Source organism: Mugil cephalus, chromosome 12, assembly GCF_022458985.1.
Source record: "Mugil cephalus isolate CIBA_MC_2020 chromosome 12, CIBA_Mcephalus_1.1, whole genome shotgun sequence".
NCBI lineage: Eukaryota > Metazoa > Chordata > Actinopteri > Mugiliformes > Mugilidae > Mugil > Mugil cephalus.
This window is the reverse complement of record NC_061781.1, coordinates 668,070-694,197: the sequence shown is the minus strand read 5'-3', so window position 1 is coordinate 694,197 and position 26,128 is coordinate 668,070. Positions and strand designations below refer to the sequence as shown.

The 26,128-nt window shown below is 42.3% G+C and overlaps 1 protein-coding gene across 7 annotated transcripts in view; it reads left to right on the top strand.

Annotated features, from left to right (window-relative positions):
• The window catches only part of LOC125018276 (diacylglycerol kinase beta), a 200,619-nt gene that overhangs the window by 110,486 nt on the left and 64,005 nt on the right, over positions 1–26,128 (top strand). For all 7 annotated transcript variants that reach the window (XM_047602081.1, XM_047602082.1, XM_047602078.1 and 4 more), the window contains 3 exons: positions 9,778–9,863; positions 10,112–10,201; positions 21,644–21,804. In XM_047602081.1, coding sequence (XP_047458037.1) covers positions 9,778–9,863; positions 10,112–10,201; positions 21,644–21,804 — 337 coding nt within the window. The remainder of the gene's footprint in view (positions 1–9,777; positions 9,864–10,111; positions 10,202–21,643; positions 21,805–26,128) is intronic.

Genomic DNA, 26,128 nt, shown 5'->3' with positions numbered 1-26,128 from the left:
CAAGTTTGTCCCCTGTAGATCCCTATAGTCTTTTCAGAATCAGAATGAGCCTCATTGGCCAGGTATGAGTGCACATACAAGAAATTTGACTCTGGTCACTTTGCTCAATGAATAAAAGCATAAAAAATAGAAAAAAACTGTACAACATAAATTCAACTTTCAGAATAAAATAGTAATAGAACCAGATATATACAATATAATAATAAACAGTAGTATGTACATGTATGAGAGTTATTGTGAGAATGGTCACGCACTCGGTGACTGCTCAGAGTTCATCATAGTGGCAGCCTGGGGGAAGAAACTGTTTTTGTGTCAGGTTGTTTTGGTGTACAGTGCTCTGTAACACCAGCCTGAGGGGAGAAGTCTGAACAGATTATGTCCAGGATGTGAGGGGTTGTTGGAAATTTTATTGGCCCACTTCCGGATCCTGGACCAGTACAGGTCCTGGATGGAGGGCAGGTCAGTACTAATAATCCTCTTTGCTGATCTGATTGTCATCTGCAGTCTGTCCCTGTCATGTTTGGTGGCAAATCCAAACCAGACAGTGATGGATGTGATCAGGACAGACTGGATTATTGCTGTGTAATAGATGATCAGCAGCTTCTTCAGCTGATGCAGGAAGTACAACCTCTGCTGGGCCTTCTTTTTCACAGAGTCAGTGTGGGAGGTCCTCTTCAGGTCCCGTGAGGCTGTGGACCCTAGGAACCTGAATGAGTCCATGGTAGGGACAGTGCTGTTAAGGATCTTAAGAGAAGGGGCAGATGGGGGGCTCTTCCTGAAGTCCACTGTCATCTCAACAGTCTTAGGTGGGTTTAGCTCCAGGTGGTTCTGAAAGCACCAGAGGACCATCTTTTCTACTTCCCCACTGTATGCAGACTCGTCCCCATCCTGGATGACGGTATCATCTGCAAACTTCAAGAGTTTCACAGAAGAGTCCCCATAGGTGCAGTCATTAGTGTAAAGGGAGAAGAGCAGTGGGGAGAGAACACATCCAGAATGTATAATGTGGTGCTTCCCAGTCTCACGTGCTGCCTCCTATAAGTCAGGAAACTGGTGATCCACTGACAGGTGGATGGGGGCACAATGAACTGGGACAGTTTGTGGTGGAAAAGCTCTTGGATGATGGTGTTGAACACAGAGCTGAAGTCCACAAATTAGACCCGTACATAGGTCCCTGCAGAGTCAAGGTGATGCAGGATGTAGTGCAGAGCCATGCTGACTGCATCATTCACAGATCTGTTTGCCGTATAGGTGAACTGCAAAGGGTCTAGCATGGGGTTAGTGATGGTCTTCAGGTGGGCCAACAGCAGTCACTCAAGGATTTCATGACCACAGACGTCAGGGCAACTAGTATGAAGTCATTTGATCCCGTGACAGGGCAAATTTTGGGGACTGGGGTGATGGTGGAGCGTTTGAGTAGGAGCGGACTCCAGTGAGCTGTTGAAGATCTGGGTGAAGATGGGAGCCTGCTGGTCAGCACAGGCTTTGAGGCAGAATGGAGACACTCCATCAAGTCCTGGAGCCCTCCTGATCCTCTGTCTTTAACCCCTTTCACATTGAGCACATTTTGCTGACATTTTCACATTTTGTTCGATGTGAAAGGGTCCATCCGGGTCAAACAACCCTGGTCAACGACTTGGCAATCGACCCGGGATTTTATTGGCTCGGTTCGACGCAGTAGGAATGCTGCATCAACCCAGGTTTTGTCGCTGATATATCTGCCTGTTACATTCTGACCTGGAGACCTGGAGTAAAAGACATTGAGATCCTCTGCCAGGCGGGGGCTCCCTACAGAGTTGGGGGACGGTCTCCTGTAATTGGTGATGGTGATCAGAGTGTCCCAAAGCAGCAAAGGGAACAAAATGATATGATGTTCATGTCCCTAGTGAGACACGTCACATGCTGTCTGTGTTTAGGCATTTCAAGCTTGAGATTTGCTCAGAATTATTAGCAGAGAGTTCGTGTGTTTTGTGTGTTTTCTGTGCGTGAGATCAGGCCGTGAGGTGCTGTAACGCCTTGGTGATGTGCTCCTGTGGTGGAATGTAGATACTGACCAGCACAAATGAGATAAACTCCCGCAGTGGATAAAAGGTTCTACAGTTTATGAAAAAAGACTCAAAGTGAAGGCTGCATGTCTTCTTTAACACATCTGTGCACTACCCTTTGTTGATGGTAAAGCACAGTCCTCCTCTCTTTGCCTTCCCAGATAGATGGACCAGCTTTTTGGCATCTTGGAAAGATGGAGTTTGAAAATGTTGCGGAGGTGATATAAGGAAGTCTTTTAGAGGTGGTTGCCGTGGAATTAAAAGTTGAGTTGGGGATACATTTTTACTCCAAGATTTGTGACTGCTGATGAAAAAGGGATATTGGAGCCAGAGAAGGTGATGCTGGTTATGGATGATGATAGGTTTTGGTGAGTGGTGTTAACCAGGATGGCAGGATGGAGAAAGTTTTGCTCCATCCGTACCTTTATCTCCTTCAAACAGGTGGTGAGTTTTGATGGAGATGTCGGCGATGATGAGTGTGGAGTTGCAACTGTGGTATTGACATAAAGCTGTTTGTCATCGGCGTAGGAGTGGAATGATAATCCATGACGGCTAATGACCTGACCAAGGGGGATAAGGTAGAGGATGAGCAGGAGGGGCCCAAGGACTGACCCCTGGGGGACACTGCAAGTGACTCTATGTAGCTTTGATTTGGAGTGACCCAGGGATATGTATTCTGTCCAGTTTGTGAGGTATGACTTGAGTCAACTAAGGGCAGTGTCAGTAAGTCCGGTGGTGAGGTGAAGTAGATAGGTCCAGAAGTATGAGGAGGGAAGAGGAGCCGGCATCAGATGACATGAGAAGGTCATTTGTGACTCTTACAAGTGCAGTTTCTGTGCTGTGGGCGGAGTTGAAACCAGACTGGAATTTTTTATAGAGGTTATTTAAGTTCAAGGAGGTTCTGAAGGTGGGTGGCAACTACTTTCTCAAGTACTTTGGACATTGTTATGTGCAAGGTTACACTCTCCAGCCTCTCCAGTCTTACAGGTGAGCCGAAGCTCCTCCCCATCGTTCCTGGCATCTGCTGGAAGGCCTTTAAAAGCTCTGGGTAGTTCCTCTTATCTCTCTCTCTCAAACTGCAGCCTGGGCCTGCAGCAAGGCCACCAGCCTCCGCCTTTGTTGACTCTTTGTTATCATTGACTTCAATAAAACTATCTTGGATTGCATTGATTGTTGTTGACTCCTGTGTTGCCTCCCACGAGCCGGGGTTGTAACACATTGGGGGCTCGTCCGGGATCGGCCCGGCCCTGATGAATGTTTTTTTTTTTTGCTTTCTCCTAGACTTTGTAATATTGTAAGTGGTGTGCTGTGTAGCATTGTGGCTGTGGGCTGCTGTGTTTGTCCTCCGGGTGAGTATGTTATGAGTATAGTGTCTGAGTGTTGTTGAGGTTCAGTGATCAGGGTTGTTAAGTTAGGGTGTTTAAGATGGTGCTCTGTTTGGTACCATTGCAGTGATGTGTCCTGTTCCCTAACTTGTGCTATGCAGTCTGTTGTTTTGTCAGGTAGTGGTTTGTGTAACTTAACTTTGTGTAGGCTAGTTTTCCCTGAGATTGTTGCCATTCAGTTATGATTGCCTGCAGGTGCCATTTGATTAATGGTATCTGGTATTCAGTGCTACATTAGTAGCTTTATTGGTTATCTCTAGGCCTACATATTTGTGACTATGGCTTTGGTGGTCATTAGAAGAGAGCATTTGTGATTTGGCTGTGTGTCCTGTGTACACTGGTTAGTTAGGTTTCAGGTGCTGTTAACCAATGGTGTGAATGTGAGGAAGTTATCCAGTATGGCAATGCTTGATAACTTCATTAGTGCATCTTCAGAAGAGCTTCTTGAGCAGTTTACTAAAGATCAGCTCCTAAAGAGATTGCTAGCAGTGAGAAGCATTTGAAAGAGAGCATTAGAGAGGCTCTTAAGGCTATGTTGATTGAGAAAGGTGTGTTAGAGCCTATGTTTCCATCAGCTTCTCCAGAAAAAGTCTCAAAACCTCCTCAAACAGATGTCGCTCTTGAGTTGAGGCTTAAGGAACTGGCCTTACAAGAAATGCAATTTCAAGACAGGCAAGAGGAGCGGTTACTTAAAGAAAACCAAATGAACTTAGAACATGAGCGTTTCCTTAAAGAACTGGAACTTAAACATGCTGCTTTGTTGCATCCTTCTCACGTTGAGTCGTCTGCATTCGACTGGTTCCACCTTTTGTCGAAAAAGATGTTGAAAAGTATTTCCCTCATTTTGAACATGTAGCTACACTTTCAAAATGGCCTGAGCATATGTGGACATTGCTTTTACAGAGTGTTTTGGTGGGGAAAACACAGGAGCTTACTCTGTTTTAAGCACAGACTATGAGACAGTTAAAGGGGCTATTGTGAGAGCATATGAACTTGTTCCGGAAGCATACGTCAACGCTTTAGGGGTCTCAACAACCCTGATCAACAAACTTGTGTTGACTGTGCAAGGGAAAAAGAGGCCCTTTTTGGTAGTTTGGTGAATAAGGTGTTGAAGGGAGCTGCAGACTGTGAAGCCTATCTGGATGACGTTGTGGTTTATTTCTTCTTTACGTGTCAGTTTGCTTTTGAGAGCCTGGAAGCGTTGTTGTCTAGTGTTCCTGTTCTTGCTGCCCCTGACTTTAACAGGCCTTTTAAACTAGCGGTTGATGCGAGTGATACTGGTGTTGGGACAGTGCTCCTCCAAGGAGTTTTGCCTTGCCACTGTTGCCTTCAGACTTGCTCTGGAGGATTCAGGCTGTTTTTAAGGCATCTAGTAACAATTTTTATTGTTATTGGAACTAAATAAATATAATTGAATTGAGTCTTGATCCTTCTCTGGTTCTGTCAGGTTGTTCTTTGCTGCTGCGGTCAGCATCAGTGAGTGACTAATTGTGAATTTTGCTAGTTTTTGTGGGGTGAAATTAGTTAATAACTGACACATCTAAAACTTTTTCCCAAATTTTGCAGACTGATAATTGCTGTGTGGTAGATTGGATCAGTAGAGAATCGAGGTTGGATACAAAGAGACGTTAAGTGTTAGAGGTATAGAGCCCATGAAGGGGAGCTCATATTAATTCCCTAGTGAACACCATAGGCAATAGGGGCAGATTGTAAATAGTAAATTAGTTGTAAATAAAAGAAAAATGTGGCGCCCTGGAGATTATAAGAAAAGCTTGGAGTTTGTTGCCTTGTATGAAGTCTGCTAGAACATGAATACCTTTTCCTGACCAGCTGGGAGGGGTTGTCCCCTAGTGTGATACAATAGTTATTAAACAAAGGAACATTAAGATGGTATTTACAAACAGTTATAATTTTCCCAGTGGAGCACCAAACAGAGAGTTGGAAGTTGGAAGTAATGGGTTCAAACTTTACTTTTTGAGATTTTGTGAGGGTTGTTTAAATCGACAACATCCTCTAATCGCTGAGGTTTAATTCTGTATGGTTCTATAGAGCCACAGGCATTCACCGCATCTGAATTAGACCATGATCTTAGTGCTCGCATTGAAAAATAATAGTGTTGCGAGTTTTGACCAACCCAATTCCTTGCTCTTTGAAGTGTAGTTAATTTGATTTTCTGAGCTTTCTTGATCCAGAGAAATGTATTGGTAGTGTGTAGTTTATTCCAGTAGCCAGCTGGAGGGGAAACTCTGCTCTTAAGCATTAACATAGAGCTACAGGAATTCATCCTAGGCATAATATTCATTTTAATTTTAAAGAAATGAGCTTGAATTGACTGTGGAATTGTAGACTACCTTTCGAAATCTAGTAGTATGACAAGAAGTGTGGTACTATAGTTATCAGATATAATTTTTGTAATAATGGAAAAAATATTCATACTAAGATATTGGAAATGTTTAACAGTGGGGATGATTGTAAAAGTGTTTACAGCTTTGGTTGCGTCATTCAATGGGAGTATAGGTGATTTAGACCAATTTATTTTGTAGCGTGAAATGGCCCAGAAGTAAATCGGGACTCTGAGTGGACATATCATTAACATAAATAAGAATATCATCAGCATACAATGAAAGGTGGTGGTTAGGATTATGAATGATGATCTGATCATGTCTGAGTATGCGGCTTGGGCCAATGGTTCCAGCGACAGAGGTCGCTGGAACCATGTCGCTCGATGGCCTGACAGACTGTATCATTTTAGAAGCTTCAGCTCAAAAACAGCGCAAAGTTGTGGTCTACTCCATCAAACGCATCTCTGAAAGGCAAAGCTTTTTGTTAATTTGTTTTTTTTTTCAATCAAACAAATCAAACAAAAACAAATCTGTTTTTGACGCTTGATGCGAGCCACGCGCTTCAAACTGGACAGAGAGCGGATCGTTCAGACAGGAAGTCAGACAGAAATTGCAGAGCGAATCAGTTTTTCAAAATAAAACACCATGAACAGACCCCGGGTCGTATTTCCTGTCGCTATATCAACATTACGCTATCATTCCGTAGCAGTTCTAGTTTTAACGGAGCCATTGTTAAACCGCACCAAGCTCAACAGAGCAGATTGCATCAGGGTAGGAAATCCGACACAGAATCAACGTAAAACACTTCCGCCCACTTTCAAAATAAAACACAATACGCCGCTCGTGTATCCTCACAACTTTAAATCAACATTACGTCATGGCCAAATTGAAGTGGAGCAGCATAAAATCATTTATGATACAACACATACTTTTATAAGGACAATACAAGAAAGGACAAAGCCTGGAATGTAATCCCGCGGTCTCGTGTACGTCCAGGATTATCGCGTGATCGCGTGAGTATGGCTGGCTCGCAAGCCAGCGCTACGCTGTCGTTCCGTTTTGTCGCTCGATGGCCTGACAGACTGTATCATTTTAGAAGCTTCAGCTCAAAAACAGCGCAAAGTTGTGGTCTACTCCATCAAACGCATCCTGTGTGTTTCACAGACGTTTGGTAACTTCCTCCTTATTTTTCGGTTAATATATTTTATTTATAACTTTACATTTTAAGGACAAAACAACTCCATGTGACCAACGCTGGGTTCTGTTTATGTAGCTACAGTTAAGACACAAAACTTACGTTAGCAGTTAACGTTAATGTTATATATGAAACTGATAGGCCACTTGTTGCACTTTTTAACTCTCCATTGTTTATGCACTTTATTTACTGTTCAAAGGCTTGTAAGCTACAGTTTGCACTGTTTCAATAAATGAAACTAATTGTCTCACCAAACCTTTGATTCATTTTGTCTAGCATTTCCAAGCTGTAGACTCTCTGTCCAGTCAAAGCCATATATTATGTAATTAATGCTTTCAGTTTTTAGTTCAATTCATTCAATCCAAGTCAATGGAACATTCACAAGATGTCACCAAAATCACACTGTCCCTTTAAAATCTTTCAGAAAATTATGTAAGCCTATCGAATTGTATCAAATCGCACCGTTGGCTGAATATGGTATCGTATCTGAGATTTGTGTATCGCTACAGCCCTAAACCCTAATGTACGCGATGACGCATTAGAGGGAGGAAAAAACAGGCATGCAGCTCTCACAGTGGGAGGTCCGACCTGGGACCTCTGGCAACGTGAAAACACACCAGGCGAGTCGACCCACGATTTTCAATATGAAAGGGCAACAGGTTTGCAATGATTCAAAAAAATTCTGATAATGAGAGTTGGATGTATACACTGAAATAAAAGCTTATTTATAATCACTCATCGTCATTTTAACATAAGCTACTATACCCTCTTCATGGTTCCCAGTGTCCAAAATAGTTAAGGGTAACAACTACTGATAATGACAACCCCTCTGGATTTTTTGTGAAATGAAGAAGATGCCAAAATCTACTTATTGCTAAAAACGAGAAATATCTTCCTTAGGCAGATGTGTTTCATGAATTAAGGCAATATCAATCGCCTTTCTATGGAGCAGGTCCAAACAACTTGTTCATTTACAAGCAAGATTAAGACCCTGAATGTTCAGAGTTAATATATTTAATCTATCCATAACTCGCTGATAAGATAATGCAACACAAACCTTGATAAGTAGGATCTTTTCCTTGTCACTAGTTCAGGAGCTACTTAGAGTTAGCCAGACTTATTGCTCACAGTAGCTTAGCACATAAAAGAAGCATTATTAAAAACCACAGGTAGAATGAAAGATAAAATAAGATTACATTAAAATAAAATAAAAATAAGTATTATCTAGTCAAATAAAATAAACAGTGTAATCAAAAAAAATTACAGAATTACATTATGAACAAATGTTACAAAAGTAGTTGGCAAAAGAGTGTCCAAGGTGTGTGGCTAGTTGGTCAGTTGCATAGCAACAGTGGATCATGTCACATGGTATTTCCTTGTCCACTGAGGGAGCGATGAAAAACCCAACACCCAGGAGTGTGCCCCCAGCCATCCCCTGAGTCCCAAATCCAGGCATGGACCCAATGCCATCCACATGTACCCAGGTCTTCTCAAAACACAAAGCACTTCTCAGGATCCACTCCCTCTGGGTCCCAACAAGTGCACACAGTCCATCCATCTTGCTTCCAAAGACCTCCCTTTCCCCGTGAGTACACATGGCACTGCCAACCTGAACCTCCTCCCCTTTTTCACCTCCAACTCTAGCCTGGCATCCCCAGTGCTACTTCTGAAGTTCAAGGTCAGCATGGATCCCCCCCAACTGAGATCCACTGACTCTCTTCTATCAGAACCAGCATCAACTTCTTCAGGAGAACCACACGGGTCAGACTCAATGATCCTTGGTCTAGGACCCTGTCTCTGGTTCTCCTTCTTCCTTGTATCACTGTTAGATACTGACCACTGCAGACCAGGGAGACCCTACAAGAGCTGCAGTTCTGAAGATGTTTTTACTTAATAGTCAACTCAAATCAAATTCTTCCACTTGAAAGATTTTCCTGCTTTTAACATCAACTTTGAAGATAAAACAATCACAGGAGCCATAATAACTACATAACCAGGGTTATTCTCTTCACCTGAGTGGCGTCTATTTTTAAACTTTTTTAAATGCTTACAAGCATCTTACTGAAACAGGTTGTTACTCTGACAGGTTGTTCAGACCATGATGGGAGAATGAAAGTAGATTTATGGTTGTAGGTTGCCTTGTAATGATGAAACTGCTGCTGTGATTGGTCTGAAATGATTTTCTTGTCCACGTCTCTATTCATTAAAATTCACTCTGCTCTACACCATTCACTCAGATGTCTTCTTTTTACCATTTCAGTGATTACAGTCAAAGTAACCCGAACAAAAGCCAGAGGTGAAACTGAGAGCAGCATGATTACAGAACGATGCAGACACAAGTATAAAGTATAGGCCTCTCATGTAGACGACACTGAGGGCTCTGGATTGATTCGTTGCAAAGTTGTAGCTGTAGCTGAATCAGGGTTTCTCAGTTTGTTCATTCGTTGGTTTCATGGGATCTGTTGACAGTAACACAGCACATCCCCTCTTTCAACATGTCAACGTGGTTTGGAGGCTGATTCAATGCCAGATGGTGGATGTGAGGAGGGTTTGTGGTCCTATGACGAGGGGAGATGAAAGCTTCTGGCTGCACCTTTGTCCCGACACACATTAAAGGTCCCTTTGAAGGAAACACACTCTGCCACTGTGCTCTCTAGGCACAGCTGGAGAGGCCACACATTGATTAAACTCCAGTTCTTTCTCCTCTGCATCTCTCTGTCCAGCAGCCTTTCGGCTCTATTCATGAGAGAGAATCCGTTAAGAAATGCAATGGAAGGATTTATCAGTTGTAAACACTTATCTCTCCTTAGGCTTAACTTTTTCCACGATGTCCCTGATTTCCGGGTGCTCGCTTGTGGAGGTGATGGCACTGTGGGCTGGATCCTCGACTGTATAGGTAATATATATTATAGGTTATATCACGACACTTACCTCAGTGTTTAAACACTATAACACCACCTTGTATTCACTGCATCTCTGGATAGTAACAGATATCCTTGCGCTGGTTTTCTATAAAGATTTATTCTCTAAATAAATATAATCAGGATCATGATTCTTCAGCCGGTTCTAAGCGATAAACCTGCACAAACATGGAAAATAAGACATGATCCTAAAAGACTGCTTTGTTTGTCTTTGTCTTCACAGATAAGGCCGGCTTCGCTCGACACCCTCCAGTAGCGATCCTCCCTCTGGGCACGGGGAATGACCTGGCTCGCTGCTTACGCTGGGGAGGAGGTAAAGGAGCTCACCCAAACATCTGCATGCCTGTAGAGGGATTTATAAAACCACCATATATCTGACCTTCTTGGCCACTTAGGGGCAGCAGGAGCGTGATGTGACCATATCACTCAGGATGATGATACTGTGTTCACAAGTTCCCATCTTAAAGTCCCGGTGTGAATCAGATCTAATCTCAGTTCACATGTGGAGGTGGTCGGGGACACATTTGACCTCATTCCTTTGGTAGTGTAAACCACAATGAGTCCTGGGTCACCACCTAAAGTGACCCAGGACTCATTGGACCTTCTACCAATAGGGCTGATCTGTGGAAGAAGGTTTAACTCATTCATTCAGCCGCTATTAGAAATGATCACCTGAATAGTGATGTCTGTTCTGTAGTAATGAGAGCCTTTTAAAAGATTATGTCCTTGGACCTGTTAACTAACTAAAGAAGAAATGGGTCGCTTTCACACCAGACCTGTTTGGTCTGCTTTAAACGGATCAGTTTATTTCCTCTAATAGTTCGTTTCGTTTGGGCAGGTGTGAACCAAACGAACTCTAGTGTGGACCAAACAAGTGAACTACTCTTTTCGAAACATGGGTCTCGCAAGTGAACTCTGGTGCAGTTCGTAGACAGCATGAACGCTCACCGGAGAAAACACAGAACAAAAATGCAGCAAGTAACACAACACGCAGTGCATTGTGTGTGGTGGCAACAACTGACAGCCATTTAATTGAAGTCGCAACAGGACTTGCTAGTGGCTAACCTCTACTATAGAAAAGCCTCCACTCGTATTTTGTGAAGCACCCATGTAACTTTAGTTTGAAAGGGACAGGCACACATGTTGGACCCTGTCATGCTCTGTTGTTATTGTTTTATGCTGCTATTTGCACATTTAAAAAAACTAAACTCCTTGTGGGAAAAACATTTATTGTAACGGTAAGATTACTTATCAGGTAACAGTTAATCGTTATTGGTTGATGTGCATTTGAAACACAATCCCCAAAATGAATCCATGCACCATTCTGCTTTCTATTTTCAAATGTCAATCAAAAATAAAAAAATGAAAAAGTGACAGCTTATTTTGTTTTTCTTTATTTAATCTAACACAAAAAATGAGAAGTCTGAGACTCAGATCAAAAATACGAAATGGAAAAACGGGGCCACAGGACTGAATATTTAATTAGTCGGGTTTATGTGACCTGGAAATGGCTTTGTGTGTGGCAATTTTGCAAATGTGTATACAAAGCACCTTTCACATCAACCAAAAAATGGGATTTTATCAGCTTGATGTGAACAGGAATGCCGCGTCGACCTGGGTTTTTCACACTGATGTTTTGTCACTTGATGGCCTGACAGACTGTATCATTTTAGAAGCTTCAGCAAAAACAGCGCAAAGTTGTGGTCTACTCCATTACACACATCCTGTGTGTTTCACAGACATTTGGTAACTTACTCCTTATTTTTCGGTTAAAGAGGACTTCAGCAGGGCTCTTTCCTGTAGTAGCATGTTCTATGCTCCTGTAAACAGTCACGTATTTTCTCAGTTCATATTTCCAATCCAGCCCTTCTATTTCAGCGATCTTGATTCTCTTCATCAGTGATGAGTTTTGGCGCTCAACTTCTCCATTTGCTTGAGCCCATTTTGGTGTTGTTCTCACGTGTTTGTTTCCATTGTTTTCACAATATTCCCTGAATAGGTCAGATCTGAATTGAGGTCCATTATCTGATTTGCAGGTGACAGGTAGTCCGTGTCTGCTGAAAATTGACTCCAGACTGTCAATGACTTTCTCTGTGGTCGTAGAGGTCAGCACGTCATACTCATAATAGCGACTACAGTAATCCACTATTACGTATGGAATGATTACTTGGCAGTGGTCCTAACAGATCTATGGCCACATCCTGCCATGGACCGTCCGGTAGCGGTGTGGTTCTCAGTGGTTCGGGTGGATCAGGTCTGGCCACAATTTGACATCCATGAGATGCCTTGCAGTATTTCTTGGCTGCTTTTTCCATGCCAGGCCACCACAGTTTGGTTCTGAAATGTTGTTTTGTTCCCACAATTCCTAAATGTCCTTCATGTGCCAGGCTAAGTGCTCAAGCTTGCAAACTTTGTGGGAGCACATTGCGATTTCCCCAGAGAACTGAGTATCCCATTACACATAGTTCGTTTGCAATTGGTGCATATGTCTTACAGTTCTCAAAGTGTCGTTTTGTAAATGCTTTGTGCACCTCTTGTAATTCTGGGTCAGTTGCAGAGGCTTCTTCCACCTCCCTGTTTGTAAATGCTTTGGGCGTGGCACTCATAGCAACAAATCTCACATACTCTTTGGACTCATGTCTGTGTATCTCTTTCTTAGCCGTGTCCCAGAGGAGCCGTGACAAGGGGTCAGCTATGTTCTGTTTTCCTGGTACATGCACCACTCTGAAGTCATATGGCTGTAATCTGAGGACCCAGCGCTCTATACATGCACATGGTTTGGAGCTCTGACTGTATATGACTTCCAATGGCTTGTGGTCTGTGACCAGATAAAATCTTCTGCCGTACACATACGAATATGAAGTCTTTCACAAGCCCACACCAGAGCTAATGCTTCTCGACCCATCTGCAAGTATCGCCTCTCACAGTCTGTCAGGCTGCGACTCACATAGCACACAGGTGCCATCTCTCCTTGCTGGTCCTGTACCAATACAGTTCCTAAGCCTACAGGACTCACATCTGCAATCACTTTGGTCGGTGCTTCCTTATCGAAGTAGGCTAAGGTACCAGTTCTGGCTAGCTCATCCTTTAAAGCTTGAAATGCTCTTTTCTGTTCCAGTCCAAAGTTAAATGGTGTGTCTTTTTTCGGGTCAGGCGTCACAGTGGTTCTGAGAGTGTTGGAAATTGTGATATGAATCTACTTCTGTAACCTGCAAGTCCTAGGAAGCTTCTCACCTCAGTGGCGTTCTCTGGTTCTCTACTACTACTACTAATAATAATAATAATACATTTTATTTGTTGGCGCCTTTCAAGAACCCAAGGTCACCTTACACATAAGAACAAAAAAAAAAACAACAATACCATTTGACAGGGAGGAGTGCACAATTTGCATGATGAGTGAGGAGAGTGTGGGGAGACAGGCTGGTGCCGGCAGGGTTACCGACAAACAGCCATCTCACTGCTTTGCCGAGCACATTGTGAGAGACACAACAAGTTTGTCTACAACTGTGGATAAAATCATATGTCTAGTGTGTAAATTGTGGCCGGGACGAGCGTGGAAAGAGAAAAATTTCAGGCATTTTCACACACGTTCTCTCACTCTAAGTAGCAACATTCCACACTCTAAAATGAGATTTTTTAAAAAGGATCATGGTCATTGAACAGTGATTGATCAACAATGATAAGACCTATCAAAACGAGAAAAAAATACACCAATACAAAAGGCTTGTGTCTACATTTTCAAGTTTAAATGAAGTCTGTAGGTGAAAGTATGCCTGAGCAGTAGACCTTTGAAAAACTGTCTTTTTTTGTGTGTTTTTTTTTCGGGCGTCCCATCGTTATCTCGCGTGTTGCTTCTTATTATTAGGGGCTACGGGGCAACGCCCGAGCCCCTATTGTTATCCCGCGTGTTTCTTCTTCTTCCTCTTATTAGGCAATTTAATTGAAACAAGTAAAATTAGTTCAGAATTCAGAGTTATGACGTAAAAATAAAATAATAACTACGTTCAAAATGTTTACTTGACTACATTACCTCTTAAAGTCGACATGTGGCATCATCAAGTTCGTCCATGCTGTTAGTGGTTTTAGCCATAGACATTAATACATGTGTCTATCGTTTTAGCTAGCAAGTTAGTTCAGGTAGCGTTAGCTTGTGCTCGGCTGCCACAGCATACACAACAGACACACATTGAAACATGGATAATATTTAAAACGTATATGACTGAAAAACACGAGATATTCGATACAACTTAACCTGCAATGAAATACGAATTTGAAACGTCTTGGACTATGTAGCTTTATCACGTACCTGTAATGTTCCCTCCAGTGAGCTGTACTGTTGTTCTTCTTCTTTGTGTTCGCTACTGCGCATGTCCAACTTTCAACCAACACGATAAAAAAGTGGGACGTCTCACTTCTTAAAAAATCAGGTCATTGTATTATGCTCACTTAGATTCTGACTAAAACACGTTTAGCCATGGAGTGTGCCATCTCTCATTTTCGTTTAATCTGTAATGAGGGCTGCGCAGTATGGTAAAACCACTGCTGAACCATAGACTACTACCATTTCCGAAACAGGGATTTATGGCAGAAATTAATTTTATGTAACTGAACAATAAAAAATCCTGGATTTGTGTATCATTGTGTGATTCTGTTGGAGATTTATTTATTTATTTATTTATTTATTTTGATTGAAGGAATACTTCAACATTCTGGGAATCCCTAGTTTTGTGATCACCATGAGGCAAACAGCAGAGACTCCAGAAAGTCACTATCTGATGAGTTTTTGTCAAAATCCGTTGAAACTTAAGGCTTTCCTATAAACAAGATATATTTTCTTAAATCTAGTAAGTCTAATTACTGAAACAAGATGGTTTATCTTTTGCAAATAACGCAGCAGCTTAAAAACCTCTACAAATGTCAAAAAGCTTGTTTCATATGACAAATGACTGAAAATAAGATGTTTTCAAGACTTTTTCACTTAAGATATTCAAGATGCATTTTTTTAAAACAAGTCCCTATATCTTGCTGAAATGGTACTTGTTAGGCAGTTGTGTCTTATATTAACTGTAATGAGATATTTTGACTAGAAATGAGAAAAATATACTTGATTGATAAGGCTGGGATGGCAGTCAAAGAGGAACATGGAATGAACATGGGTGAAGAAGGAGAATTGCTTCGTAGTTGGATTTTTTATTCGCCAGGGGTCTACAACAATATATCTGCCGTTTGCGTCTGTTATTACTTCCGATGGAATCCCCTTCCTAATTGGAATTGCTGTTCCCCCACTGGACACTTCATTAGGTACACCTTGCTAGCAAAAAGGTTGCACCCCCTTTTGTCTTCAAAACTGCCTTAAGTCTTCATGGCATACTTTCAACAAGGAGTTGGAAACATTCCTCAGATTTTGGTCCATGTTGACATGATAGCATCACACAGTTGCTGCAGATTTGATGGCCGCACATCTGTGATGCAAATCTCCCGTTCCACCACATCCCAAAGGTGCTCTAGTGGATTGAGATCTGGTGACTGTGGAGGCCATTGGAGTACCTTGAATTCATTGTTATGTTGAAACCGTCAGAAGATGGGTACTCTGTGGTCAAAAAGGGATGGACATGGTCAGCAACAATACTCGGGTAGACTGTGGCATTTAAATGATGCTCAATTTGTACTAAGGGGCCCAAAGTCTGCCAAGAAAATATCCCCCACACCATAACACCACCACCACCAGCCTTAACTGTTGATACAAGGCAGGATGTATCCATGCTTCCATGTTGTTAACGCCAAATTCTGACCCTGCCGTCCAAATGTCGCAACTGAAATCAAGACTTGTCAGACCAGGCAGTGTTTTTCCAATCTTTGTGGTGAGCCTGTGTGAACTGTAGTCTCAGTTTCCTGACAGGAGCGGCACCTGGTGTGGTCTTCTGCTGTTTGTATTCCATCTTCTTTGAGGTTCGACATGTTGTGCGTTCAGAGATGGCATTCCGCATTCCTTGGTTGTATCAAGTGGTTATTTGAGTTACTGTTGCCTTTCTATCATCTCAAACCAGACTGCCCATTCTCCTCTGACCTCTCACATCAACGAGGCATTTTCATCCACACAACTGCTGCTCACTGGATATTTTCTCTTTTTCGGACCATTCTCTGTAAACCCTAGAGATGGTTGTGCGTGAAAATCCCAGTAGATGAGTAGTTTCTGAAATACTCAGACCAGCCCGTCTAGCACCAACAACCACATTCAAAGTAACTTAAATCCCCTTTCTTCCCCATTCTAATGCTTGGTTTGAATATCAGCAAGTTGTCTTGATCACCTCTACATGCCTAAATGCATTGAATTGCTATTGAATAGCTATTTGTGTTAACAAGCAGTAGATAAAAGTAGCTAGTAAGATAAAATAGTATAACCAAAAGTTTATGAACTAGCATATGAACAAATTACCAATAAATAAAGACATAAGTAAATACATATTATACACGTAGGAAAGATTAATATGGTGCAATGCGGTGCATTAACCTTAATAAGTTAGTTATCCGTTACAGAAAGGTGCGTTGTTGTACAACTGGATAGAGTACGAATGAGTAACGTCCTGCAGCATTCACTGTTGGAGCAGGCCACAGTGGAGTAGAATCTTTTGGAGAATGAGCTCTGCTGCCCCTCTATAGTGCAGTATAGTGCATGTGGATGTGATGGTTTGTCCATGATGGAGAGCAGTTTGTCCAGTGTCCTCCTCTGTCCACCTCTCTGCTGATTACATGTCCATCCTTTTGGATCAGTTTATCGATCCTACTGACGTCCTTTTTGCTGGTACTATTCCCCGAGCAAACCACAGCAAAGAACAGGACAACAGGGCAACAACAGACTAGTAGAAAATCTCCAACAACCTTTAATTAAAAGACCTGCGTTTCCTCCTTTTCCTTCTTGTAAATGACCAGCTCTTTGGTCTTGTCCGCATTCAGGAGCAGGAGGTTTTCCTGGAACTGAAAATTGAGGAGAGGAGCTGTAATTAATATGTAAAAATAAGAATGTGCATTAATGACCAAAATGCTTTAATGTAACACTTGATATGGTTGTTTTATTTTTGCACTTACAGTTGTGCTCACAAGTTTACATACCCCGGCAGAATGTTTGCTTTCTTGGCCTTTTTTCAGATATCAATATGAATGATAAAACAAAAACTTTTTTCCACTCATGCTTAGTGGTTGGGTGGAGCCATTTATTGATAAACAACTGTGTTTTCTATTTTTACATCATAATGACAACAAAAAACATCCAAATTACCCTGATCAAAAGTTTACATACCGCAGTTCTTACGACTGCAAAAATTCTGCGGGGGTATTTAAACTTTTGAGCACAACTGTTCTTATTTTTTTATTACTTATTTTTGCAAAGTAGTTGAAAATGGTTCTTATTACAGGCAGAGCAGTGCCCATACACTCTCTACTGGTTGGTGCTGAGCCACTCTCATCTCAGACCCCAGACAACAGGCAACCTTTTCAACAGCCGCCCCTGAATTCAAGATGTGAATTCAAACCTCTTGAAAGTCCACTATTCCTCTTCAGGAAGAGCAGGGAGACATAAGACTTACATCTTGCTACAGGCCAGGTGTATATTCAATCCTTTACCAGCACCTTAGCAGATCAAGCATGGTTGTCAGCTCCAAGGAAGACTTTTCCTTTCCCATCAGCCAGAGGGCCTGGGGCAGCTGGTTGTCAACAGTCATAACGATATTTCCAACTTGTAGGTAATGTTTGAGGAAATACTACCAGAAGTGGTCAGCCAATATTTGGCTATGTTGCCATCTTCGTCAACCTAGGATCTCAGGACCCTCATAGATAACCTGGGACATGGCCGCGTCATGCTGCCCCATGAGGAAACAGTTAGAGGTGTTGGGATCAGGATCCACAATGTCCGATGAGACATAACCAAGAGGTTTGGAATTTAGGATTCCTTCAGTCTCCATGAGAACAGTGTGCAACACCACCTCTGTGACTGTCTGTGCCCCGATGGTGACTTGAAGTGCAGCTTAGAAGGAATGAATCTCCCTCTCTCAGCATCCTCCAAAAGGTGGTGATCCTGGAAGGTTGAAAGCAATGAATCAGATCTGCTTTTCTGAGACCAACCTTGACAGCATATGGCCCAAAGCAGTCAACACTGGTGGAGTAGAAGGCTTAAAGGTGTGCTGTCTAGCTGGAAGGAGGTCAGACATCTTAGGTAGATCCGGTCTCCCTCTCCACATCCTACACTCTGTGCAGTTCCTCTGGTGTTGATGCACTGCTTCACACCCCCGCAGTATCCAATACCTCCTCCTGATGTCTGATGTCCCTGGATGATGCAGCTTGATATCATAGTCCTGTATGATCAGTCTGGTCAGAGGGTGCAGGGGTTTCAGGATGATGTTCAGCAGCAGCGTAGTCACCAGCAGTCACAGGGGTTGAAAGGTCAGCCACCTCATTCAGCTGGTGGGCAGTGACCTCCAGATAGTCACTCAGGGTTCGATGCTGCTGTCGCTCTGGCATATTGCAGACTGCAAATGCCTCATCTCACTCTCTTGATGTTAAGCTGTGTAAACAGCTGTCTACATAGAACAACTTCTCTATGATGATGCACGTCCTCCTCTGACTGGCTGTGGTCATGCTACAGCAGTGCAAGTGTGGCACCGCAGGGACTGCAGGTGGTTCCGAAGGGGAGGACTCATCACTCATACAAACTTGGTGGACTTTCAGGCTTCAAATCTCTCAGTAAGAACCACAGCAGTGGTTTGTCTGTCTGGTGCAGGCACACGGGAAGCACAGCAAGCAATGAGGGGCCTAAGGGAGGGCCTGACAGAAGTAACTCATTTAGATTGTAGCCTCTACACTGGAAGGAGCTTGGCACCACCCTGGTCTTTGCATTGTGTTGGACTATATGGTGTGGTATATATCACGATTCTTCCATGGTTTCCACCTGATCAATGTAGCCCTAGTGAGGACCTTTAAGTGGTTGGCATATCAAAGTCACAAAGGTGTTGATGATGAAGGCTTTGGCATCATCAACACCTTTGACACCTGGAGCATCCCAACAGTGCCAGTGCCAGACTCCTGTGTGCAGACTTCTTCTCTGCCTTTAACACCTTGCAACCTCAGATCCTGGCAGAAAGACATAAACAGTGGCAGTAGCTCAGGAAGTAGAGTGGTGGTCCAACAACCAAAAGGTTGGCAGTTCGATTCTGCCCTATCCCTAGTCCATCTGTCACTTAACTCACCTTGCGTCCAGGTGTATGATTGCGTGTGTATGATGCTGGTGGTGGTCGGAGGCTGTAGGTGCAAACTGGCAGCCACGTTTGTGTTCATCATCAGGGTGTGACTGTTTCTGTTTAATATTAACAGAAACCGTTTCTGTTTATAATCTCATCTTCTGCTACCGCTTATTCTCACTGGGGTCGCGGGGGTTGCTGGAGCCTGTTTATTATTATTGTGTTTAATAATAATAAAATATTTTCATCAGTGATTTTTTTAATCAATTACTAGGTATTTCAGGCAACTCCATTTGAATTCCAGGCAATCCAGACCCCAAGGTTGAAAAACACTGGGTTACAATAACTTAAGAGTTACACTTACGCTGCAATATTCTCTCGTGTGCAATATCACTATGTCCTCATGTGCAATATTAGAATGTCACTCTTAATTTAGTCCATGCTTCACATTATGTATTGCTCCGCTGAATCTGCAGTTTTACATTTTATGTATTAATTTCATATTTACTGCTACTCATCTTGAGTCCTTAATACTTCTGCCTTATTACCACTCATAATGTTACTGGCAGCAGGCCTGCCATTGCACATAATATGCTGCCACCCACCCACCTTTGTGTGTTTCTTGTCTTGCTCTTTATTTTCACGTATTGCTCTTTGCCCTTTATGGGTCTCCGTTTGATAGGCAGTGGCTTTCTCTGAATCTTTCAATAACCTCCTCTCAATGCTCCTAAACTGCAGAAAAACACCTTTGGTGGAGCATGTAGCTGTTCTTAACTCTCAGTAGGGGTGTGGCGTAGTGACGTCAACTTTCACTGGATGGGTCTGCTCCTGAAGGAAGTGAATGAATGGGGTGAGGTGGATGAATGTCTTGAAGCTAGCAGTGACGTCATGGTGTAGCTTACTGAGTAGCCTGGATACATGAGATCCATACTGCAGCTTGCTGTGTCCTCTTGCCCCCAGCTGCTCCAGCATGCACACCAGAGAGCATACACGAAGAGCAAAGAGACGAAAAGCTTTCACATAACTGCTATGGACACCTGGAGCTGTGTTGCATACCACACCTAGCTTGTGTGGCTCCCCTTACATCTTGGTGAGGGCTGCCATCATGTCGGTATAATAATGCTTGGAGTTTGCCACAAGCGATGCCTCTTCACACTTGAGGTGATCTGTGGGGATTTGGAAATTGATAGGAGGATATTCTCCAGTGCATTCTTTATCTTTGAAAACTCTCTGGGGTTCGGTGACATCAGAGGTGTGATAGATAACTTGGGCCCGCAGTAAGTATGCTCTCAAGTGAATGACACGGTGGATGATACGGGGTGTAGCCGTCATCTGCTCTGTCTGCATAACCATATCGCGGGTTTATAGGCTGCCTACGGTGGGGTAAACGAGTATGGTGGGGCCACTGGTACTCGTGTAAAACTGGGCTGAGATGGACTCTGATGATTTGTCCCAGGCCTGGGAGGAGGGTAGTATGCCTCTCTGGGGTCAGCAGGATGTCCTCTATATGAATTATGTACTTGGCACAGGGTTTTGGCTGATAGGGGTTATGCCACCAGAGCTTGCCTCTGCTCCCAGCTGCTCATCCTCATCTTCTTTTGTGTCTTGGGGACCTTGGATATGGACCCACTTCTGGGATCCTGGTCCAGTTAAATCATAATCCAACAAGTAAGAGGGAATTGATGTCTGCCTTGGTTGTCGGGAAACCACATCATTTGGCTCAGGGTTAAGCATCTATCCACAGTAATTTGTCGATCCGGCTCTAAGAACCAATGAAAAAGTTGGCTTTTCAACAGTGAGAATGTTTCCTTCATCTTCTCTGCTTGGTTGAATGAAAACCATGTGTTTCTGAACCTCACTGAGAGGCACAAGGCCGCAATTTAAAATATGTGGTGAAGTTACAATATATGTTTCCTTGCCCCATAAAGGATTAAACTTTCTCTGCTTGTACGGCTGCTGAGACATGAGGAGAAGGAAATGTAGAGTCTGCATCGCTGCTATGAGTATGTACATTTCTCAGAAGGTGCACCTCTGTGTGATGCATAACTGTAAATGAGGCTCAATGATGTGTTCACACTGGAAAAAAAAAGAAAAGCCTTTACTGTCACTGTATGCATGATACTGCAAAACAGTCAACAGCAGTGCTGTTTAAAAGATTAAAATACAAATATGCATAAAAAATACTCTAGCAATCCTTTAAATTATATAAAAAAAAAATACTACACAAAAATGAAAAATATTCAGGTGAATTTTATTGTTACTGGCTGTGTTAATTAAATGACCTTAAGAAAGAAACTGATCAGTAGTCTGGTGGTTTTTATGGTGAAAAGAGTCCCTCACAATGTTCTTTGATCTTGGGTGACAACTAGAGAAGTCCAATACTGAGCCCAAACACTTGTCTGCGTTTGTCTCAAAATCCTGTTTTCAGTGTGTTCTATCCTAACTGGTGCCAGTCATAATCTTGTATCCCTGCAGCTGCTTGTATTGTTGCTCACTGCATCCTCCCCCCTGGCTGTTTCCAACAGGATACGAGGGCGGCAACTTGCTCAAGTTCCTTCGAGACATCGAGCACAGCACAGAGGTGGTTCTGGACCGCTGGAACATAGACATCGTCCCAGATGACAAGGAGGAGAAGGGGGATCCCGTTCCTTATAACATCGTCAACAACTACTTCTCTATCGGTGTGGTAAGGAAACAGATCAGTTATAAAACTGGTTGGACGTTTGTCTTCGCAAACCAAAGCCTCTGAGTGATTGGATTTAAACTCAAGGTAATATTTCTGGTAAACATCCCGTCCCAACTGAGTGCAGTCATTACAATACAACATTAAATAAAGATGATCTGATCCTTGTGGATATAAGTAATTAGTAGATTCATTAGTGAATTTATTTCTCCTCTTGGGGCAGTCTTGGTCTTTTAATAGGAGAGAAACATGCTGCCAGGTATCAGTTGCTTAGCAACCTTTTCATCTTGTCCCGATGGAGACACTTGTGTAAGAGCCTCAGGGACATTTGAAGAGAGGTGACAAAAGTCACAATGCTGGTTCAGAATTAGTGTCATCAGATAATATGGAGGTCAGGGAAGTGTTTCTATTACAGCAGCAATGTCCAAGTTCAAAGTTCACAGAGATCTAAAGAAACAAGGTCTCAGGTCACAGTCCAAAAGCTGAAGTATTACGTTCATGTGTTCACTGTTTCATCGCCTTGTCCCAAAACTAAAAAAACTCTATTCTATTGTAATAACAATATAGTAATAACAATAATTACCATTTAAATTTCATTATGAGGCATGTTTCATCCGATACAGAGATTGAAATTATCTTGGCATCACCAGGATGGTCCTCCAACTAATCAGAGACCGTTAGTTGTAAACTTATTTAACTCCACGGTGCTTATACGTAGATGCACATTCATTTAGTTATGCAAGAGACAAAGAAAGCTAAAAATAATATATGTAATTTTTTTTACCCCTGACATGAGTAAAAGTCAGAAGACTGTCTCTGTCTTTCCTCACTCTAATTAACTCCTATCTAATGTATAACAAAATGCTATGTTCACACTATGAACAATAAAAGGCGCAACTTGGCCAGCACAGCCAGCAACATTGCCTCAATTGTAAACATAGAACACAAGTGGACGACATCACTTTTATGGGCGGCGAGAGTCTGATAAATTCTGTCTGAGTGGAGACAAGTTGCCAATGTCCTGCTCACACTTCCTCTAGACTCACTGGTGATTGGTTAATATTGCGCTGTGCTATGTGCTATCTCCACCAGTTACGAAGAAATGTTGGGTTATTCACCAAACTTATTTAATTGTAAAGCAAGCTCCATCATAGGTTCAGGTTTTGAAGTCAAGTAGCAACTAACGACTGACAACTTTTTCCGCCACTGAACTAACATTGTAGTTTGTTTTAGCTAACTAGTTAATGACATTAATTCACAGGGGCAGCAGTAGTGAGTGACTGATGTTGGTGGTGATCGGAGAGGCTGTAGGAGCACATTGGCAGCCACATTTCCGTACGCCTGCTCCAGAGCAGCTGTGACTACTGAGGTAGTTTACCACCACCAGGGTGTGACTGTGTGAGTGAATGAATAATGCATACAACTGTAAGTGCTTTGAGCATCTAAAAATGGAGCATGTCCATAAAAAGACCGTGAAGCATCTTCTTGACAAGTATTGCTCTGGTGCTGTGGAGCTCCATTGCTGTCCAAAAATGAAAACGCCTCTCTATGGCATTATTGTTTATTTTGAGTCAACCTGCTCACAGCAGTATCTTTCACTATTTCCACTGGAAATAGTGAATAAAAATGTATCCTTTAAAACAAAAAAAGAAATTAAGCTGCATGTTTGTGATCCATTTTCCTCAATGTTGATGAGGAGCTGAGAGTGGAGAGGTTAGAGAGTGATTGACACGCTGATCTCAGCTTTGTGCTTGAATGTAAAGGTTATCAGCACAAGGCCACTGAGCAGAGCAACAGATCGCTGAGACTCCAGGAGCCGCAGCGACAGATGGCTGACTATCTAGGAGCACATGACACCTGAGCGAACCGAATCTCTGACTCATGATGTACCCCTTAGTAAGACCTCAAATCTGGTTCACAAACCATACAAGGCTCCCACTTCCTGCCATCCCGTTACAGAATTCGCTGCTTGGGCTTTGGTTGCCATGGAGACAGGATGCTGCTGAATTTTGGATGACATAGTGTGGAGCATGTGGTAAGCTCAACCAAGACATTCATAGCTGTAATTCAGTGCATTGCAAGACTTCAGTCTATACACACATATTTTAGATTATTTTACTGAATACGTTGTTGTTTTTATGCAATTATGAGTGCAAACGTTTCAGTATTACAGTAAAAACTTGAAGTTGTATGCATTAAAGGGAGGTGAGGTCACTGTACTATTGGCAGCAGCAGTATGGGGCTGCTTAAAGTTTCCTGTGTGGGCTGACGGTATTACATTAAGCAGAAAGCACAGCAGTAAGAACATGTGTGAAGCCTCTAGCTCCTAATTTAACTTCATGTGTCTCTTTATCAATCTCCACTGTCACATTTAAGAGCTAAGGTTACAACTTACACTATACTTTTCTACATTTCTTCATAAAGATCACTCAAAACACCAGAATATTGTACTAATAACATCAATAAATGTTTCCAGTAACTACTGAACAGTCATCTTCCCTAGCATTGGGAATTCACTTGTAGAACTCAGAATCATTGGTCTATCAACAGTGACAAACCGTCCAACTCCAGGTGCAGCAAAATAGGCCCAAACAAGGACATTACCACCCCCATGTTTCATGATTTCAGAGATGACGTTCTAATGTTTGAATGCAGTGTTGTTTCATCTCCAAACGTGACATCTCTCTCATCTTCAAACCAAACTATTATACTTTGAACTCATCTGTCCACTAAACCTAGACTTAGACAGACTTTAATGGTCCATGAGGAATTTTTGTCGCATATAAACGTTAACGCAAGAAAGATAAAATAAAATGAGATTAGGTTCAAGTAAAATAAAAAGTGTAATCAAAAAATTTACAGAATTAGAATTAGGGAAAATTTACAAAAATAGGTGGCAAAACAGTGTCCGAGGTTGTTTGGTCAGTTGCATAGAAAACTGTATAACCTGATCATTGATGTGCACTTTATATTATGTCATGGCGCGGTCCCATGAACCAGGTCTCCAAAGCTCCCTTCATGACACGCTCCCTCTGGGTCCTATCAAGCACACACAGTGTGCCGCCAAATCTCACCGCCAAAGATCTCATGCTCCCCGTGAACACAGACGGCACCGCCAACCCGAACCTCTGAACCGCTCCTCCAACTCCAGTCTGGCATGACCAAAACTGAAGTTCAGCGGGACTCAGGCCTCACTCTGGGCAGCTCAGGGGACACAGACAGTGCCATCAGCCGACCGCAGGAACACACCAACGGACACAACGGCCGCTCTGCCAAGCTCCACACCCGACAACCAACGACACAGCCAAAAACAAAAAGTCCAGAAAAAACAAAACCAAACAACACAAAAAGACAAAAAGACCAAAAACCATTTGATTGGTTCAAGTCACAGAAAAAAAGCTAGACAAAAAACAACCATTAACACACTCAATAACCTAAAAAGGTTATTCTTCACAGAGCTACTAGCGACATGCAGCCACTCTTTCAGGCGAATATTACAAAAAGTAATATTTATCTACAGTGCTTTGGATAAATATTCACTGTTGCATTTATTGGGTAGAATGAGCAACATAGTGAAGTTGTTCATTTAATTTTATAACATTTTAGGGGAGTTAAGTAAGTTCTGTGGGAAAAATTAAAATGTATCGGCTGATGACTTGGATTTCGGGGAAGCCATGCTAATGTTTCTCTTAACTTTGATCCAGTTAATATGTAGTGTTTCAAAATCATGTTTCCAAATTTGAGTAACGGGTAATGATAATGAAGATATTTTTAGTAAATCTTTAATATATTGTAGAGACTGATCACGTGAGATCAGTGCGCTACAGATGGTCTAAACACATTATAGCATGCACCATTATGAACATGTTATACCCAAAATGGTGGGGAGAAACTCATCTAAAAGCTTCTGTCTGGCATTGCCACCCAAATGAAACACAAATAAAACCCTAAGCAATTGTATGGGAATCTGGAATAAGTCTGTCTCTTCACTGTGCGACAAAAATTCAGAGAGCTAGAAGCCAAAGAGTTATTATCATTAAAATTGACCAGTCAGTTTTTGTTCCAGGTTCCACTTGAACCTGGAACAAAAGTTTCCTCTGACACAGTAACATATATCTTTATTCTGACACTTTTGTAACCATCTCACTGGTGTTTGTGTCACAGGTGACCAAAATTATTCATTAAGCCCTTAGATATAATAAGATATAACACATTTATTATAATATGTCATTTTCACACAGGAGGCAGAAAAATATGCATAGGGATGAAGAGTTAAGCCTCCACTTGACCTGCAGCCTGGAAAGAATCTGGTATGAGGTATTTGAGA